General features: G+C 35.8%; 1 protein-coding gene and 1 long non-coding RNA gene across 2 annotated transcripts in view; one reads left to right on the top strand and one right to left on the bottom strand.

Annotated features, from left to right (window-relative positions):
* Positions 1–19,171, bottom strand: part of Lk6 (MAPK interacting serine/threonine Lk6 kinase) — a 50,190-nt gene extending 31,019 nt beyond the window's left edge. Inside the window, exon 1 of the mRNA XM_017618815.1 lies at positions 17,732–19,171. Within this exon, the coding sequence (XP_017474304.1) occupies positions 17,732–17,936 (205 nt within the window). The 5' untranslated portion in view covers positions 17,937–19,171. The remainder of the gene's footprint in view (positions 1–17,731) is intronic.
* LOC108364930 (uncharacterized) lies at positions 19,076–19,442 on the top strand. The gene is made up of 2 exons (XR_001847844.1): positions 19,076–19,142; positions 19,257–19,442. It is a non-coding gene; the product is annotated as an uncharacterized LOC108364930 (long non-coding RNA).
* The last annotated feature ends 1,010 nt before the right edge of the window (positions 19,443–20,452 follow it).

Below are 20,452 nucleotides of genomic sequence, written 5' to 3'. Positions count from 1 at the left end.
TTATATCTGCAAAAGCTTTAAAATATATGACGACTAGGTATGTACATATATACCATGTATTTTAGTATTTTTTATACCGTACCGAGGTTGTTGTTCAAATTGCTTTCTTTTATTTTATTTGAGATCCTTGTAGAAATAAATATTCGTTGCTTTTACTTTTTGCTTTATTACCGACACAAGTTAATTTTGTTAAAAGTTTAATATTCTCGTACATACATACATGCATATGTAAATATTTTACTCAGTTTTAGCTAATTTTTTTTTATTTTTATTAGCTAATTATTTCACTAGATTATTTATTTTTTTTTAATGCAATTTTTACAGTCAACTACCAATATGGTTGAACGTCGTCGACAAAACATATGTACATACATAATATATGCTTTATGAAATAAAAACTTTTTTCTTACGAAGAAAACAATCTAATCTAATTGGATAATTTTTTTATGCACAAAAATTTCAAAATACGCAGTAGAAATTTAATTGCCGCATTGCCATCGCAACCAGAAGAAGAACAGGCAGCTTGGCTGATGGATGGAAGTTAAAAGAAATGTACACAGTACACCTCACCGCACCGAACCGGATCGCACGACCAAAGAGAAATGTCGAAACGAACTAAAAACCAAAGCGAAAATTCAAGAACAATGTTAGCGCGAAAGCACTTAGCGCCCCTTCGGTCTGTCTAACATTTCAGTACTAAAATGCCAAACGAGAATAGAAATTCGTAGCCAACAGTTTCGGCAAAGAGCACAGCACACTGACAACAATTGTGCGCTGCTGCCGGCTATTATCGTTCGCTTTCGTCCCTCATCCCTCATGTATGTATATATATAGGGCCTGTACTTGTGTGATTGATTCTCCTTCGTAGCTGCTGGCGCTCTACCGATACCGATGACTTTTGTTTTTGTTTTGGTGACTGCCAGTGAGAAACAACAAAAAAAATAAAATTTGGAAGCCGGTGGCCCGATGTCGGTACCGGTAGTGAATATAGGCACTTATCTAAGTACTAAGTAGACGCGCAATCTCTTGCGCCTATTCCACACGTTGAAGAAAAGTGGAATGATAGTTGGGTGGAAGCCAACTGGCTGCTCTCCTGCTGTTCGTCAACGGGAATAAAAATAAGATTGCACACATACATATATATCCATATATACAACGTACAGATGTACAGATGTAGTTAGATATGTATGTACATACAGTTATCCACAAAATAATAGCAGTACACTAATTTGAGCAGTTTTGATATATTTTCTTGTTTTTTTAATGTTTATAATTTTTTTTAAATAAAATAAGCTCTTATCATTTAACAAAAACCATATACATCCAAATGTGAACCTTTGTGCAAAAATTATAATAAAAGTTTTGGGTTTGCAGTTTTATAGCTCATTAAATTTTAATATAATAATAAACAATTTTCAAGTGGCTGCAAATTGCCGTTGATTTTTGGCCATATTTTTCTCGTATTTCCTTCCATACAAATTATGCTCGACAATTTTGTTTTATATGAAAGAAAATGCCTAGCGACTAATTAACAACGACGTACCCCTGTGGATTATAAGATTATAGGTAGTCAGAGCTAAATATTTTATCAATAATTGCTAGATTAGATATACAATGGCAAAACAAGTTTCACACATAAATAAAGGTAGCAGGTAAAACTATCGGAGGACCCGCGCAAGACGACAAATAAAGTTCCATCTGCGATTTCTAAAAAATGATGAAGCACATACTATACGGTTTCCGGCCCATATGGGGATTATTCATGCAGAAATCCAACTACAAGTCCGGTTCCACGATGTTGGAAATTTCAGAGAATTTCTATTGCCAAATATTAACCTAAAAAAAAAATAAATAAAAACGTTTCAACCAAAACAAGTCAATCGTGACTAATTAGCTGCGCGAACGTTTTTGAGTTCCATGCTAGCATATTTTTAACACACACTTTTTAAAAGACGTATGCATGATTATTTTTGAATAAATATATGTAGTACTAAAATCTTCATTTATGTACAAACTCGAATTAAAATCGATCCCTAAGCGCGAAAATAACGTGAGCGACATTTTTTCAAAATTTTCTTTTTGATGAAGAAATATTCCTAGACCATCTAGATGCAAAGGCCCTTACCAACAAGGTTGGTTAAGGCCTTTGTGAATTAAGGTAACGACGATATGTAGATTCGACAAGTAAAGAAGTATAAGTTGGGCGAAACCGAACCCGTTGCAGGTATCAAATACCGCCGTCTAAACTTTCTCTAAACTACCTTTGCATTATAAGCAGGGGTGTTTCTTTTTATTTCAAACGTTTTCGATAATATGCTGAGTTAAACTTAATCTTATATGTAATTGAACCAAGTTTGGAAGAAATCGATTAAGTGGTTAAGAGATTGTTGTAACTATTAACTTGGAGTAAATTAGTGTCCTCAGGTATTGAAGTATCGGAGTTTCGTATTTCTAAAATTTACCGTTATACGGGAAGCGGTGTAATTTTAGTCGGATTTAAATAATTTTCAACAAATCGCTTTTCCGTACCAAGGTGGTTACTAAGTGCACAGAGTTTGGTAGAAATTGATAAATCGGTTACCGAGATACACATTTTGTGGTCTAATTTTCTGCTTAGTAGTTATTGTAATTATCGATTTTGAGTAAATTAGCTTCAGTAGTTACTGATTTATCATAGTTTTCGTGTTTCTGTAAGTTACCGTTATATGGGAGGTGGGCGTGGTTATTGCCCGATTTCAAAGATTTTCAACAGATTTATTAGCTGGACCCTAAGCAAGGCTCATACCGAGTCTGGTTGGGATTGGTGAAACGGCTACTGAGATACAGTTTTTCATCATAACTGCGCGGGGTCACTCCAATTTTCCAAAAATTTCATAATATTATTTTTACCAAAATTCTACTTCACATAGTAATTTTCAACAATTTGCATCCAATATTTACTGAAACATCGTAGTTTTTTAATTTTTCGAAAATGCCGTTGTATGGGAAGTGGGCGTGGTTACAGTTCGATTTCGCCCAGTTTCAATATTAACCTACCTTGGATAAAGGCAACATACATACCAAATTTCGCTGAGATATCTTGCGCACTGGTGCGCTCGGGTATTAAAATCGGTCAGTTAGTGTTTGAATAGTCGCCGTGGTTAATTAGTTGCTGGCAACTGTACATATAAGCAGAAAACATTCACTGCGATAGTGGTAGGAACGGGCCAAAAAAATTGTATCAAGCTTCCTCATCTGTGACACACGCCGTATACGCACTTCTTTGCAATCTTTTCGCTCTTTCGCTCTCTTTCAGTCTCTTTGCAAGCTTACNGAGATATCTTGCGCACTGGTGCGCTCGGGTATTAAAATCGGTCAGTTAGTATTTGAATAGTCGCCGTGGTTAATTAGTTGCTGGCAACTGTACATATAAGCAGAAAACATTCACTGCGATAGTGGTAGGAACGGGCCAAAAAAATTTTATCAAGCTTCCTCATCTGTGACACACGCCGTATACGCACTTCTTTGCAATCTTTTCGCTCTTTCGCTCTCTTTCAGTCTCTTTGCAAGCTTATCAACCGCCCACCCATACACTCTTGACGACCATCTTTTCAACAGCTAATGAATCATTAAACGGTATGTAGTCCTTGCTTCCGCTTTAGCAGGCGGAAATGTGTGGAGCGCGGCTAGTATGTGGGTGCTTTGGGGGTAAGTGTAGAGGGGAACGAGACGAGATGGCATTCCATTGGCCGGTTTTGCTAGTCAAAGTATTGCGTGATACTCTCTTTCTTATATTCGTTTATATCATTGTGTGTATGTACTATATATGTACATGTGTGTGTATATTGGTTATGTTTTTCTTTTTTTGTTTGTTTATTACGTTTTGCTTATTTTTCTAATTTGAATTCATTTGCAAAGTTTTTGGTGCAAAAACCACATGGTTGCCGGTTTGATGGTGGTTGCCACCTTGATTAAAACTATAAATATTTCTCACCATTTTTTTTTTTTAGTCTCCAAGTCTCCATAAGAGTTAAACGAACGCGGGAGATACATAAATCGCTCGTGTAACCGCTAATCGCAAGCGATAAATAGCAGGCGATATCGCTTTCGTTATATGACATCCGATGAACTGTCAATTAGTGAGTTTGACAGCTGATTTTACTATGAATTTTAACGAAGTTGAGTTTTCCGAACTCAACAGAACGTGGAGTAAGCTATTCTTGCCCTTTTGCAGACACCGAAAATAACCTTTAAATATCTAGATTCTTTTTTTTTTAATATCCCTACCAAATCCTTATTTAGTGATTTTTAACCGACTTAAAAAAAGGGGGGAGATTATCAATTCGTTGTAATATATATATATATATTATTGTTAACCGATTTATATGATTTTTTCTTCAAAGGTGACTGGAAAAATGGTTGCCTTAATGAAAATTATGCAAAATAGCATTTAAGTTTTCAACTTTTTAATCCGATTTTTTTCTGGTTGCGTAACGCATTTTTCTCAACAAAAAAAAAAAATGTCCAACATCTTACATTGGAATCTTGAAAAGGATTAGAGAAAATCCGACTAAAAAGTAGACAATTTAGATGCAGTTTCTCCAGGTTGTTTTAGTAACCTGAAACCGCTCATCCTGGTCATCCTGAGGTCGATCTGGTTCTGATCCTTAACGCAAATGACAAGGGATGTGACCAGGAATGTCGGCAATTCGTTCCAAAATAAATCACCCACAAAGTCTACTTTTTGAAAGAAAGTTTTGACAAAGAGGAAATTGGTCGACTGCAATACACATAGCGATTCAATCGAAAGGAACAAAAAAAAAAATTGTGAAAAAAAACAAAAAACAGGTAAGGCAAAGCAATAAAATAAAATTAGAAAAAACACAAATTTGCACCAAAAATGCGAAAACAATGCAGAAAAAAGAGGGCAGTGGTATTAACTACAAGGATGTATAAGTAACAAATTATATTTAGGTGACCTCAATAATAACGTAACTATATCGGCTTTATATGATACCTACATATGTTTTGATGTGACCAACACCAAAATCTAATCTATCTGGTACGAAAATTTTCCTTAACATGTGTACATATTTATATGTTTGAACGCTTATTGATATACATAAGTACATTCGTACATATGTACATATGTATAAGGTGCGCCAATGAAAGCTTTATGGCTGATTAGAAGAAAGTGTTGCGTATAAGTTTAAAAACAACTTAAAATAGTTTTAATCGCAAATGATAACATTGATAAGAAAAATATGGTTGGTTCCAAAATATAGAAAAAACAACAATAAATGATATTAAAAGACTATGAACCATGTACATATGTACATTAGGCCGTACCACCTTACAAGGAAAAAAAGTTTGCAGTACACGCTTAAGTCTAATGCTTGAAACGCGTTGGAAACGACGGGCTACGGACCACACGGCTGTCAAATCTGTTTTTATTACATCTGTGAACATACAATACAAAATCCTAATTTCAGGCAAGCAAGGGGAATCCGAAATGCCACAAAAAGTTGCCATAAATATTTGTTCTACACATTTTCTGCATTGCATATCTTGCAATTGAATTCCGTTTCCAATAAGCAAAATCGCAATTCTGAACAAAAATGGATATCTTGTTGTCTGTCTGTTTACCGCTGCTGTCACAACAACTTGACAGTCGAGAAAGAATTTGCACAAAAAACAACAGCCAGCCACCAAATAAGGAACCCTTTGCAGAGGTGGCATGCAGGCAGTCAGCTGCAAGTTGGGCCACAGTAAACCAACCAAAAGAACAAGTTTCAGAAATTGGGTGGTGGCGGGTCTTTAAACTGCCCACACAAATCTTTAGTTATGAATGTTTGTAAGTACATACATATGTACATATGTATGTATGTATAAGTGTGCGTTCACTAACTACAGCATTTTATGCAAACCATGGAAGCAAGTAGCAAACGGCAAGCTGCTAATATACCGGTTCCAAAATTGTATGGCGATTTGCGATTTTAATTTTTCTTTGCTTATAGTAATTATGTGGCAACGCGTCCACGACGCCGCAACGCCCATTATGTACATACATAAATGAATTGCCGCCATACATACTACTACATAAGTAAATAATTTGCGTCGTTGCTAAAAAGGCTGTAGATACATAGGTAAACTTAACAGGGCCGATAACAGTGAGAGCAACAGAAAACAGACGGTGTTTATAGGCAAAGCATAAATGAACAAACTGACTAATATTTTAATTTTAATTTTTTTTTCATAAAATGATGTGGGGAAAAGTGAATTTTGGATTTTTTTTTATTAGTTATGACTTTTTCAATGAAGATGTTTGTAACGTAAAAAGAGCAATATAAAAGTGCTTCGGGTAAAAATTCTCGCGCAAAGAGAAATGCATTGGTAAAGAGTAGTTCAAATGAAAAATGGGATGGGGTCGATTGTGGTGGGAGTGATACGAAAAAAATATATACAAAAAAAAATTAAACTAACACAAAACCGAAAAAACGTTTCAGCAAGGTTTTTTAATACTCTGATAATTTTTGTAACAAAAAAGGGCATACCTAAGTAAGAATACGTTCCTTCTCGAAAAGGAAGAAAAAGAAATGGGGTTTACTGGGAATAGAACCGCCTTATTTTGCCCAGATTAGACTTTCTTTTGTTTTGTTTTTTTTGGTGCTTATTTTTTTTTTTTTGTTTTTAATTCTGGCCCAATATGTGTATAATAATTTGCATGTCGAGGCATTTTAAACTTTATACAAATATAAACATTTAAGCAACTGCCGGCAAAAAGTATTGGCACAGCTGCTTTTTACAATATATATGTATATGCAAAAAATTTTATTGCTATAATTTTCCGACAGTTTTTTATAAAAATATGGTTCATTCCACAACAAAAAACATAGAAATAAAATTTCTAAACTTTGTGCAAAACTCGCCAAAATACAGCAAATTTTCATGAAAATTTTCAACTTTTTAAACAGATTTTTTAGATTTTTTTCAAGTATGCAGATTTGTAGCCCGATCAATTTTATTATAATAAACTAGGAGTTCTAAGTAGATACGAACTACTTTTAATGTTTGGCAAATCTTTTTCACGCAGTCTCTTTCATATAAAAAAAAAATTCGAAAATACTTTATATGCAAAAAATGCAAAACACCTTCATCAAAAACAAAAATATCAAAGATCAATGCGATTTTTGACTTGCACTTTTTGTACGAGAATTTAATGGGCTACAAAACTGCATACTCAAGAAAGTTCGAAAAAATCGTATTAAAAAGTTGAAAATTTGCATGAACATTTATTGAATTTTCGCGAGTATTGCACAAAGTTCCGAAAATATACTTTTGTGTTTTTTGTTGTAGAATGAACCATATTTTGATAAAAAATTAGCGGAATTTAGTGAATATAGTGAAAAGAAACGATGAATGTAGAAGTTTGCGGTTAAGTGTATGTATGTATGAAAAGTTAGAAGCAAACAAGCCATCAGATATCGGTTTGCGCAAACAAACTAACTGGCAGTTTGCGCAAATACCGGTGCGGTCACGGAATTATGGGTATGTAAAAGGCAAGACAGTGAGGCAACACAAGCAGCGCAGCCAACAGCAGAAATGAAATGGCAGCACAAACAACTTCGCTGCTCCCCCAAAGGGCAGAGAAGACCAAATACATATCACGTAGGCAAGAAAAAAACGAAGACGCAATTCAAAGCTAAAACGAAACATGATAACACAAACGAGCGAGAAGCACAAACAAAAAATAACGAAAAGTCAATAAAATATAAGTAGTGCAAGCACAACGTGGCTACTAATAATTGGCACTGTGTGAAACGACAAGAAATTTGTGGGCAAAGAAATTCAACAACACCAAAGAAAGAATAAGAAAACAATAACAAAAGTGTGTAAAGTTATGTGCGGAGCTATAAAAAAAAGTGCGTACGAGTGTGTGTGTTTATGCCTTTGACAAAACGACCCCGCAGTAAAATTTAGAGACAGTCTGACAAAGCGCTAGTTCCGAACTACTAATCTCAGAACTATCTGTGAACTAGTGCAAAAGAAACNAGAGACAGTCTGACAAAGCGCTAGTTCCGAACTACATATCTCAGAACTACATATCTGTGAACTAGTGCAAAAGAAACGAAAAGAATGTCCAAAAATCGAATCTCAACAAGTAAGAAAGTCTAAGTTCGGGCGGAGCCGAACATTAAATACCCGGCGCAAGTATTAAATATACGTTTTTCACCTTTCCGAAAGCTGCCGCTACATGGTAAGCCGGGGTGTATCAATTTTGAGTAAATTAGCGTCCTTAAATTTCGAAATATTGAAATTTCAAGCATTTCTGAAATTTACCGTTATATGAAAAGCCGCCGTAATTTTAGTTTAGCGATTTCAATAATTTTCAACGTTTTGCTTCTGTGTGGCAAGTACAATAACCACACCGAGTTTGGTACAAATTGGTAGAACGGTTACCGATATACATATACGTGATCATAAGTGGGCGGTGCCACGCCCGTTTTCCAACATTTTACCATAAGCGTATTTCTTGGTAAAGAATTGTTGCAAGCGTCAATTTTGAATAAATTAGCTTTAATATTTACTGATTTATCGAAGATTTTGTATTTCTCTAAATTACCGTTATATGGGATGTGGGCGTGGTTATCGTCCGATTTTAAAAATTTTCAGCCATTTAGTACGCTGTACCAAGGCCAACATCTGTGCCAAGTTTGGAAGAAATTGGTGCACCGGTTACCAAGATATACACACGTAACCATAAGTGGGCGTGGCTGCCCCCATTTTCCAAAAAATTATAATATTCTTATTTTTCGTCTGAAAATTATTGTAAGTATCAATTTTGAATGAATTATCTTCAGTAGTTACTAAAATATCGCAGTTTTCGTATTTCTGGAAATTACCGTTATATGGGAGGTGGGCGTGTTACAGTCCGATTTCGCCCATTTTCAATACCATCCGTCCTACGCCAGAAAGAAGTGCACTACCAAGTTTCGTTAAGATATCTCAATTTTTACTCGAGTTATCGTGTGCACAGACGGACGGACGGACGGACGGACAGACAGTCACCGCTTAATCGATTTCTCTTTTCATTCTGATCATTTATGTATACATTTGTCTATATCTATCTCGATTCGTTTTGCCTGTTACAAACAACCGTTATGCGAACAAAGTTATAATACGCTTGTGCACAAGTGCGCTCGGGTATAAAAACGTTTTCTCTTAAAAAAAAAAACTGTCCAAAATGGAACCGGTTAAAAGCTGGTTGCAAAGTAATGCACTGGGCGAAAATTGCCACCGCCAATTACATCGCCGTGTAAAACTGGACAGTTGAAAGCATTGCTTGGGTATTCAGCTAGAACTGGTACTATCGGAAAAAGGTATAGTTCTACGCTGGTTCTAGGCTAGTCAAATTTTCTGCAGGGGAAGGTAAGAAAAGAAATGAGGCAAAAAACATGAAAAACGCAGATACATACGCACACACGACTGGAACAGAGGGGCAGACAAAAACAAAATAGAGATAAAGGCAACTGAAGCTAAATAAATGCAAGAGAGTGCAACAACAGCTGAGGTACCCATTAGCTAAAGTCACCGACACTCGAGTGACGAGGTAAAATCAGAAAATAGGTGGTGGTTGCAGGAGGAGAGATCGACCGACATAACAAACAACCAAGCAAACTAACAAACAAACATGATTTGTTGTATTAGTGTATGTGTTTATGGAAACTTTATTGTGTTGCTGTGTGCGTGGTGCTTGCTTTTATGGCTTTATTTTTATTTGTACTTTTATTTATTTTGTATGTTAACAAACTTGTTCCTCGCAGTGTTGCCAGACATTTTTTTTTAACAAGAGAAACTGTCGTTATACGTAAATATGTATGTACATCAGAAGCCATTTTTATATTACTTTAATATAAAAAAGATATCAATTACAAACTTAAGGCGTTTTTTTTTTTAGAAAAATATCATGATATATGTGTATGTGGTTTTGTAGTCCATTAAAATTTGGTATATTATGGTGAAAATTTGAAGTAGCTAGGACTTACCGTTAATTTTTTTTTATTTCTTCTTATAACGGTGTTACAAATTTTTTCCATGCAAAGTATGTTCGAAAACTTTTTTAAATGGAAAAAATGCGGAAACCGTAAACAAAAAATTGCCAAAAAGCAATGGTTAGGGCACTTTAGTAAACTAAAATTTTAAGTTAAAAAAAAATTACAGGATTTTCATAATTTTTGCATAAAATATGAAATTTGGATTTAAATGGTGTCTGTAAGTAATCGGCTATACTTTTATAAAAAATAATGGGCTAAAACGTCGCGTCCCAGTTTATATTTGGGTCACTGTATATTCACTTAAAATAAAAGTCATTGAAATCGGCGCAGTATTTTAAGACTTTTTAGATTAGAAAAAAAAAATCTTTCAATTTATATACCTACTTAACACATTCCAACATGAAAATTTTCTCCAAGATAAGGCTACCAGTTTCTAAGAGATTTTGGGTGGCTAAATTTGTAAAAAGTGAAACTTATATGTACATACATATACATATTTGAATTTTGTTGCAAAACGGCTAACAAAACGGCTGCCGGCTAAACCGTATTTTCTCCGGCGGTTTTCTATCACAATCTGCTAAATCTAGCCGGAATACGGCTAAATCTAGCCGGAATAAGGCTGAACTGGCAACACTGGTTCCTCGCGACGATGTCAATGCATCCCATATGTATGGACATGTACATACCTACATACACACAGATTAGACAAATGTATATATCGTCACCTGAAATGCAAAACGACGTAACAACATTATAACTTAAATGTAAAAAGTCGTGACTAATAATTTGTTTTAATAAATGATACGACATATCAATCAAAAAGTGAATTTTCAATTTTTTTTATTAGTTACGTCTTTTTGCATTTCAGGTGACGATATGTAGCTTGTAGGTTGTATGTAGCTGCAGTAGTGCCAACAACCATCAAATTTGAGAGATAGGCTATTAAAGCTGACTAATTGTAGGTACTTTTGAAAATTTTCATTTATAGTTCCGATTGAAGTCGGTTAAGGCGTGTCGCACGGGGTTTAAACTTCAGATTACTCTATGAACACGTCTTAACCGACTCCAATCCGGGCCAAAATTTATATGTGATATCTGTGACCGTGGTATTACCGATTGAGGGGGTGAGACTGGAAAAAATCATGCATTTGATCTTCTTAAGGACCACCCTAATGTACCTACATACATTGAAAATCAGTTAATACACACTTAATTACAAGCACAACCTTTCAATCATACAACGCCACCACCAACATTCAATATTAAGCCACTTGATCAATGCAAACGAGAAATTCAAGCAGCGACCCTCAGCACACAGGTCACCTATCATCAATGCAATTACACTGGTCTACAAGGGTTTTGCGAATAAGACGGGACCTGGTGTTTCCGAACGGATTTTTCGTGCTGAACACGAATCCGGGATCAAAAATGTCCCATCACGTCACGTTTTCGAGAAAAAAGGGGTTGAAACCCCTAAAAACAGCGTTTTTGGCCATTTTTGAAAAATTGTAGAGCTGAACCCTGACGTGCTACAAACTTTGTATATGTCAGAAATTAAAGGCTAAATCGTGCCCTTTCGAATGAGCCCTATGCCGAATTAATCGCATGCACCCTTAGATCAGGGGGTGTATTTGTGTTTAGGGGTGCAGGAAAAATTGACATTTTTGACCCCGGATTCGTGTTCAGCACGAAAAATCCGTTCAGAAACACCAGGTCCCGTCTTATTCGCAGAAAAAAAGTTGAAATTTGTAGACCAGTGTTATCTGTGCGAGATAGTCAGTAGACCAATCTAACAATCGCCCACCCACTCGTCCGATGTACCAGTAGATATAGGCGATATGAGCACAATGTATATAAAACTATACCCAGTGGGAAAATGGGAATGTGCTACCTTTTTCTACCAAGAAAAGATTAGCAACTACGGTTGAATGAAGATGCATCGCAATGTACGCGAGCAGATGATGTGTAGATAGTTTTGAAGCCACAAACAAAACAAAAATTTAGAGAACTAACTCAAGTACATTTTTTCCACGTAATGTTGTTGTGGTTGTAGCAGCATACAAGTTCCCCAAAGAGTTTTTGGGGAGTGTTGCTGGAGCGACAATCCTTCCGGTTCCGTAGACCCGACTGTCGTGGGAACGTTTTTTTTCCACGTTAACTCAACAGCTGCTGTAGCCGAATGAATGTGTGTTGTTGTTGTAGCGGTTCCACTGCCGTGCTGTTAATCACGGGGGGTGAAACCCTATGGCACGGAAGTTTTTAATTTTTAATTTTTTTTATTTATAGGTAAATTCTAATTATACTTTTGTAAAGCAAAATGTCTTTTCGTCCATAGGTTATAATAGGGGCTGTCCATAACTTTTTACATTCCCTAACATTACCTTTTCCCACTGGGTAGCTGCGCTTAAATCAACCTACATATGAGCATACAAATATGTATGTACATACATACATACGTGTGCACATTCAAAATTAACACTACGGGTATTCTCGCAGTCTTGCAAAGTCCTTACACGGTGCATGCAAGCACAATGAGTCGACGTTTTCGGTAGTGTCGTTTTTTATCATTTACCTACATATATACATACATAGGTACATAGTACATATTCAATGTATGTTAAATCGTTTGTTTGCCATTTTCTTGTATTTTTTTATTTAATATCATTTCTTTATTCGCTTTACTGCTTCACTTATCGAATTGTTGCAAAAACACAACATCATCGCCCTCCTCATTACCTGCAAAAAGTGGCAAACAACTTGGTTGGTATCCATAAAACGTCACAACTAGTTTGTGCACAACAAGCCAGCCCAGCCAGCCACCAACGAACCAGCCAGCGACAATGAACGAATCAACGAGTAGTTTGTTTTTTTTTTCTTTCATTTTTTCATTCGCTTGCATTTGCAGTCGTTTGAGTGCATATGCTTGTTTGTGTTCTATTTTGACTGCAGCGAAAATGCACACGAGTGCAATAAACGTCATCAAGGTTAGCCAGCCGCTACTTGAGAGCTCAAGCTGCGATGCACGGCGATGAATTGCAAATTCTGCTACTGCGATCGCTGCAGTGAACTGCTAAGCTGCTGCTGCTGCGAAGACGACGTCGACAGGTGCTGCATTATATTTACATACCATCTTTTTATGCGATTATCTATTACTTGGTGTTTGCAATTTGCTTATGTTTTAATTTTTTATTGTTTTATTATTAAACTGCGTTGCAATGAAGCGGGAACCTACAAATGTACAACTAAATATGTATATACATTTATCGATTTGTCGCAAAAAAAATGCATGAAACGAATCATTATTGCGGCATTAATGCGCAAAAGAGCTCAAAATACTACGTAGGAGATAAGGTGCTGGGAATGATGCAATGTCAAAACGAATTTATTAATACAACGATTTTAATTTAATACCTACTTATTGCACAAGTTCATATGTGTATTTGAAGACACAAACATACAAATGCGGATATATGCATATTAATGTAGTATGTATGTACATAAGTATTTACATTGAATATGCGGTGGCGCATCGATCCGATTTCGTCACTCTTCTTAAAATGTCAAAAGACAACAAAGCTGAGTCATTTCTATAATTGCGCCTTTACGTCTACTAGTTGTCTTCTCGTAAAATTTCTTGCCAAAATATGTATTTCATTAGTTGGCAATTCCGGTTGGGTTTGGCAAAAACTCTGGTTTCGTAGGTGTGTTTGTATGTGCATACATATGCATAGATAGGTGTGCGAAATCAGCTGTTTTTATCGCGAAATTGCCAGCTAACCAAGAAAAAATCATACGATATGAAAGACAAAGAAGCGAATATACCGAATGGAAATGAAAAATAAAATAAAAATTAAATATTAGGTTTGTATAGTAACCAATAGTCAGTACTAATTTGTACTGGAACCTGCAAATTTTTACTGGAAAAGTGTATGATAACCCAAAAAATTTGCAGGAGAGCAACAAATCGAGAGCGCAACAACACGGGAGAGCTGCAAATTCTTGCTAGTGAAATTTCTAATAGCAGAAATTAGCTAGCAGAAGAAGAAGAAGAATAAATGTCAAAAGCCGCTATTGTTGAATTGGTTTAGCACAAACAAAAGTAAAATAAGTGAAAATTGAAATATTAATGATGTACTAGACTGTGTAAATGCTTGTGTGAAAAGCAAAGAGTTTAAAACCGATTTATAAATAGTAAAATGTTTACAGCAGAATATCAAAAGGGTGCAACAACTATTCACTTGCAAGTTTTTACTAGTTTTGCGTTCAGTAACTTTTTCTGCTAGTTTTCTCTTCTTGTCAATTTTACGCTCTATTTTGCTTTTACGCTCTGGCTGCAATGTTTTACTGGAGAAGTTACTATACAAACCTATTGTCAATTGCAGCCCGCAACTATCCCAATTTTCAGAGTGAGCAAAAAATAAGTACACATGTATGTACATACATATGTATGTGATTGGAAGAAAGTATGTTGTGCTTGTACACGACCAACGCAACGTGGTGACACTTTTCTTCGCCTACTGGATTTTTCCACATACTCGCACAGCGAATTTGCAAATTGTTTGTGCCAATTCAGACGAACGTTTGTGCATTAGCAATAAAATATACGAAGTAGAGTGTGAAAAATCATTTGAACCGCGCAAAGAACCAAAATAAAAAACTAGGAATAATTAACAGATTGCAAAAGATTTAGCTGTTTGCAAATATGTATGTACATACTTTATTCATACCAACCATTTTCTTTGATCTCTACATAAAATATGAGTACCAGGTTGACCGAGCTTTGCTTTTTAAAGTTTTCAAGGTTTGAGTATCAAATACTGGTGATTTGGTTAGCTTTAAAATACATAAAATTAAAAAAATTTGGATTTTGTAATCTATAAAGCAAATTTTTTACTTATAATTTAGGTGGCAACCCTATTTAGAAATGCGCTGGAATGTATAGCACATATCTTGAGGGTATACATATGTACTGTGTCTACATACAAAAAATAATGCTGATTGAAATTAAAAGGCCTTTCATTTAATATCCATATTGCGATGCTTTAGATTTGTACAAAAATTAAAAAAAAAACTNTAGCAGAAATTAGCTAGCAGAAGAAGAAGAAGAATAAATGTCAAAAGCCGCTATTGTTGAATTGGTTTAGCACAAACAAAAGTAAAATAAGTGAAAATTGAAATATTAATGATGTACTAGACTGTGTAAATGCTTGTGTGAAAAGCAAAGAGTTTAAAACCGATTTATAAATAGTAAAATGTTTACAGCAGAATATCAAAAGGGTGCAACAACTATTCACTTGCAAGTTTTTACTAGTTTTGCGTTCAGTAACTTTTTCTGCTAGTTTTCTCTTCTTGTCAATTTTACGCTCTATTTTGCTTTTACGCTCTGGCTGCAATGTTTTACTGGAGAAGTTACTATACAAACCTATTGTCAATTGCAGCCCGCAACTATCCCAATTTTCAGAGTGAGCAAAAAATAAGTACACATGTATGTACATACATATGTATGTGATTGGAAGAAAGTATGTTGTGCTTGTACACGACCAACGCAACGTGGTGACACTTTTCTTCGCCTACTGGATTTTTCCACATACTCGCACAGCGAATTTGCAAATTGTTTGTGCCAATTCAGACGAACGTTTGTGCATTAGCAATAAAATATACGAAGTAGAGTGTGAAAAATCATTTGAACCGCGCAAAGAACCAAAATAAAAAACTAGGAATAATTAACAGATTGCAAAAGATTTAGCTGTTTGCAAATATGTATGTACATACTTTATTCATACCAACCATTTTCTTTGATCTCTACATAAAATATGAGTACCAGGTTGACCGAGCTTTGCTTTTTAAAGTTTTCAAGGTTTGAGTATCAAATACTGGTGATTTGGTTAGCTTTAAAATACATAAAATTAAAAAAATTTGGATTTTGTAATCTATAAAGCAAATTTTTTACTTAAAATTTAGGTGGCAACCCTATTTAGAAATGCGCTGGAATGTATAGCACATATCTTGAGGGTCTACATACAAAAGACCTTTCATTTAATATCCATATTGCGATGCTTTAGATTTGTACAAAAATTAAAAAAAAAATCTGCAAGCTTTCACCTAAATGGCAAACTTTTTAAGTAGACTCTAAAAAAAATTTAATTTTAGTATAATAAAGTGCAAGATTGAAGATGCTAAAAATTGCGTGGAGTTTTGACAATTTTTATCCTTGATTGTGTAAAGACCTTCCATCCATATTAGAATATTTTTCGAACATATTTTAAGAGATTTCTGCAACCTTGCCGAGTGCTGCCAGATTTTTTTTCACATCACGAAGTAGCGAGCAAATGTGGCACGTTCCTGCTAATTGGGTTTTGCCGATTTTGTCAATTCTCAAGTAAAAGCAAACAATTCCTTAGAAACCTTAGATGCACTTAAATTTGCTAAGACTTTCACAAAAATCGCCGTTTTTTTAACATTTTCGCTATTAGCTTTTGCTATAGATCATATATTTTGCAATTTAACACAATGAAACCGCGAATCCTGTCGAAAAATTGTATTACATACATATATTATTCTTGTTACCATATAGTGTTTAGTGTTGGACAATTTTTTCTTTTAAAATTAAGAAAATTATGTCAAGCAAAAATAAAACTACGCAAAAAGCGATTATGTGGTAGATTTGAGGCCCGAAGACCTCAAAGAAGTGGCAGACCTAACACAATGTGGTAGAAGTCCGATCACTGTTTAGGGGATTTTTAAAATACCTTAAATTTGATACCCAAAATATGATGTTTTACTTAATTTGTAATTAATTTCGAATAGGTGGCAAGCTTTTACGAGTCTTCTTGGAGTTAATACCTATTTAAATAACCTTAAAGTGCAAGGCATTATCTATATACAAAATTTAATCAACAACCTACATACATATAAACTATTTAAAATCGTTTCAAGTAGGTATTTAAATTAAAAACGTGGTTGAGCTAATTAGAACAAATATTAATGTGGATTTTAAAAGTGCATGTAAAAAACCATTCATATGTATGTATGCAAGTACAATACACGTGTATTAATAAGTCTCAAAATGTTTGCATATTTGTAACTAATACGCTATGATGACACATGGTTGTCAGTTCCAGTTTAATTAGCATGACAAATATGTTAGTTCTGGTGAAAATTTTCCATTTAACGCTCGTGTGACGTAAAGAATGCAGTAAAAATGAGTCCAGAAGTACATATTCCACCAGAATATTTTATTTTGACTGCACTAAGCACAATCTCAGGAAGTAAATATTTGCTCCACTCCGCATTATTATAGTAAATACCAACTCTCATTACCCACCCACCCACTTTCTGCTTGAATCCAAGAGATCCTGGTTTAGAATTTCAGCAGTTTATTTTAAAAGAACCCAAAAAAATAATAATTAATTTTTTTTTTCCAAAATCAATATCATTTTAAATAAAAGCTTGTTCTGTATCGCAACTCACGAATCTTAACGAAGCAGAATATGCACTACATAAAATCAAGTTACATATGTATGTACTTAAATGGCAGCTGCCTTTCGTCGAAAACTGCATATTGGCACCAATTAGCGTATTAAATCTACATACGTACAGATACAAACGTACACGCATGTACGTATGAATGCTCCATAGCGCCCTAGCTGAGCCTCGAACTAGAAACTACACATTTAAACATGGTTTATTGAACTCACCTGATTGACTGCTACTATTATCGGTGTCCGTGGAGAAAGTGCCGCCACCGCCCACGCCACTGTCGCTGCCACTAACAGCTGAGCCATTAATGTTGGCGTTATTGTTGGTGCTAGTTATTGCATTAGTAGCAGCTCCGGCGACAGTAGCAGCTGGGGTATTGCTGCTGCTGCCGTTCTCCTCTTCCTCCAATATGCGTTCAACCATTTTTTCGCTCCTCCCGATTAGCTCGTTTGCGGTTTTCGATGTGTTTCTTTTTATAATTTATCAAATGTGGTTATAGGTTTTCGCGTTTATCAATTGACGAGTTTTTAGGTAGGTATGTATATTGTATTTGTAAAGTGGTTATGTTATGCGGGCGAATGAACTGTAGTATTTTACTATTGCAGTTGAATTGAATAGAATTTGGAATACGTTATGAAATGTTAGGTTTCTAATGTGTACTACCGGCTTGGCGGTTAACGTACAAACAATAACGTAAGTATACACACGACTGTGTTGGGACACACACTACACAGAATCTTCGAGAACTTTAAGGAATAGTTGCAGGTAATTTATTTAGAACGGAAATATTTTTGGATCAACTTTTTGCACTGCCGGAACTTTTCTTGTTAGGGTTGCTGTATTTTAGTAACACCTTGTTCTTTATTTGCCGTTGTTGTTGGCAGCAAAATAGTCCCAAAACAAGCCCGTACAAAACCCAAACGAAAACACAACTGCACGAATCGTTCCTTATCGCACAAGTCTTTACACTGTTGCTTACCCAATTGCTCGCCGTCTTTACAGGAAACTGTGGCTGTTTTCCTATCCACTTCGGCTCGCTCCGACTTGTTGGCTGCAACACCAGTTTCCGTCTGGTCTAGCTGTATCGTCTGTCTGCGTTGTTAGCTGCCTTTATGTTTATTTTGCTTTTTCCGTATTCTACTGCTTCACCTTCCCCTCTCAATTTTCTTCGTCTTTCCAATTACTGTGCGCCGTATGCCAGTCGATCTTCTCTAGCTACTTCTACTTCCTCTTTGCCTGCTTCGTTTGCTATTGGCTTCGGGTATTCGTTGAATTTTAGCTGCGTTGTTTCTGGTTTAGCTGCGCTGCAGCTGTTGGTGCTACTGATGCGTTGCTGTTCGTTCAAAATGGTGGATGGAGTCATCTAGATACAAAATGCTCCTGAAGTGCTGGCTTTCTCCAGCAGATAGCGACTTGCAAATTGAATATGTATTTTCACTTTAAATACTGCACAAGGAATTGGTATCAGAAATATGTATGCAGATATGCAAGTATTAAAAAATGTCAAAATTAGAATTTGCAAGTTGGTGTTTTTGGTCTGCAGCTATGCTGGCCTAAAGTAATGGTGTGGTTTGTGCAGATGTTCAGAATATGGATATGTCAGCAAAGTCTGTCGAATGTTTAGTCGAGGTCCAATTTCATTTGAACTTACGACCCGGGTTCTTNGCCTAAAGTAATGGTGTGGTTTGTGCAGATGTTCAGAATATGGATATGTCCGCAAAGTCTGTCGAATGTTTAGTAGAGGTCCAATTTCATTTGAACTTACGACCGGGCTCTGCTATAGCTGAATATGTTTGTAATTTAATTGATTTTTTAATTGTTAGCAGTAGCTAACTTTGGTGCTATTGCTTTTTTTCCCCTGCTGTTGCTAGTTTGTGGTGTATTCAATGATACTGCTGTTCAAGCTGCAAAAATTTTGTTAACTGCTAACAGTCAAAGGATGCAGTAGGAGATGCCTTCCACATTAAAACTGTAAGAATTTAGCAAGGAACCCAAAGATTCTTGCAAATTAAAAATTTCTCTATGGAAAATTTTCACTGCTGTTGCGCTGGCCGCTGCTGCTACCTCTGCCGCGGTCGACGTCACAAATGTTTCGTTCGACTGAGCTGCTAGTGCCTCTGCAGCTGACGCCCCTACTACGCCAATATGATTTTTCTCTGCTGCTCGTCGGTGGTGTTGATTTGAATGCAGTAGCTCTAGCTCCTGCTTCTCTATTTTAAATATGGATAATTTAGCTGAATTGGTTGTTCNCGTCACAAATGTTTCGTTCGACTGAGCTGCTAGTGCCTCTGCAGCTGACGCCCCTACTACGCCAATATGATTTTTCTCTGCTGCTCGTCGGTGGTGTTGATTTGAATGCAGTAGCCCTAGCTCCTGCTTCTCTATTTTAAATATGGATAATTTAGCTGAATTGGTTGTTCCTGCTTCTAATGCTTTAGCTGTATACGCTGTGGCAGTTGATTCTGATTCACAATTCGATTTTTTCATTACAAAATTCTGCTCACGTCTGCGTTGCTGCTGCTGCTTGGATGTACTTTTGTTGTTTTTTTTTTGGTGAATTTGGTGGTAGTGAGTGGATGTAGTTGCAGTGGTAGAAGTCGTCGTTTGGTAAATTCTTGCTTTTAACAAAAAATTCGCTGAAATAGCGGACAAAAGGCCGTTTTCTTTGCGTTTTTCGCTGTTGTTATTCCTTTAGCTATTACCGCTCCATTTTCCACGCAGACTTATCGATGATGAAATTCCGACTGAAAAGCAAAGCTGTATTCGGCGTCGTCACTGGCCGAGCTCGTCGAATGGCCGCCATTTCAGTGTTGCTAACGCTCTTAAAAAGGGATCGAGTTCATTTGTGGGCAAGGCAAAGAAAACAAGAGCAACGCTAAACCTTCAATATGTTCATGTTAAAATTAAATAATCTATATTCAATTCATATTTCTATCATT

The sequence above is a fragment of the Rhagoletis zephyria genome, unplaced genomic scaffold (assembly GCF_001687245.7).
Source record: "Rhagoletis zephyria isolate East Lansing unplaced genomic scaffold, Rhagoletis_zephyria_1.1 Rzeph_scaffold_01714, whole genome shotgun sequence".
In the NCBI taxonomy this organism is placed as follows: domain Eukaryota; kingdom Metazoa; phylum Arthropoda; class Insecta; order Diptera; family Tephritidae; genus Rhagoletis; species Rhagoletis zephyria.
This window is presented reverse-complemented; position numbering and strand designations above follow the sequence as displayed.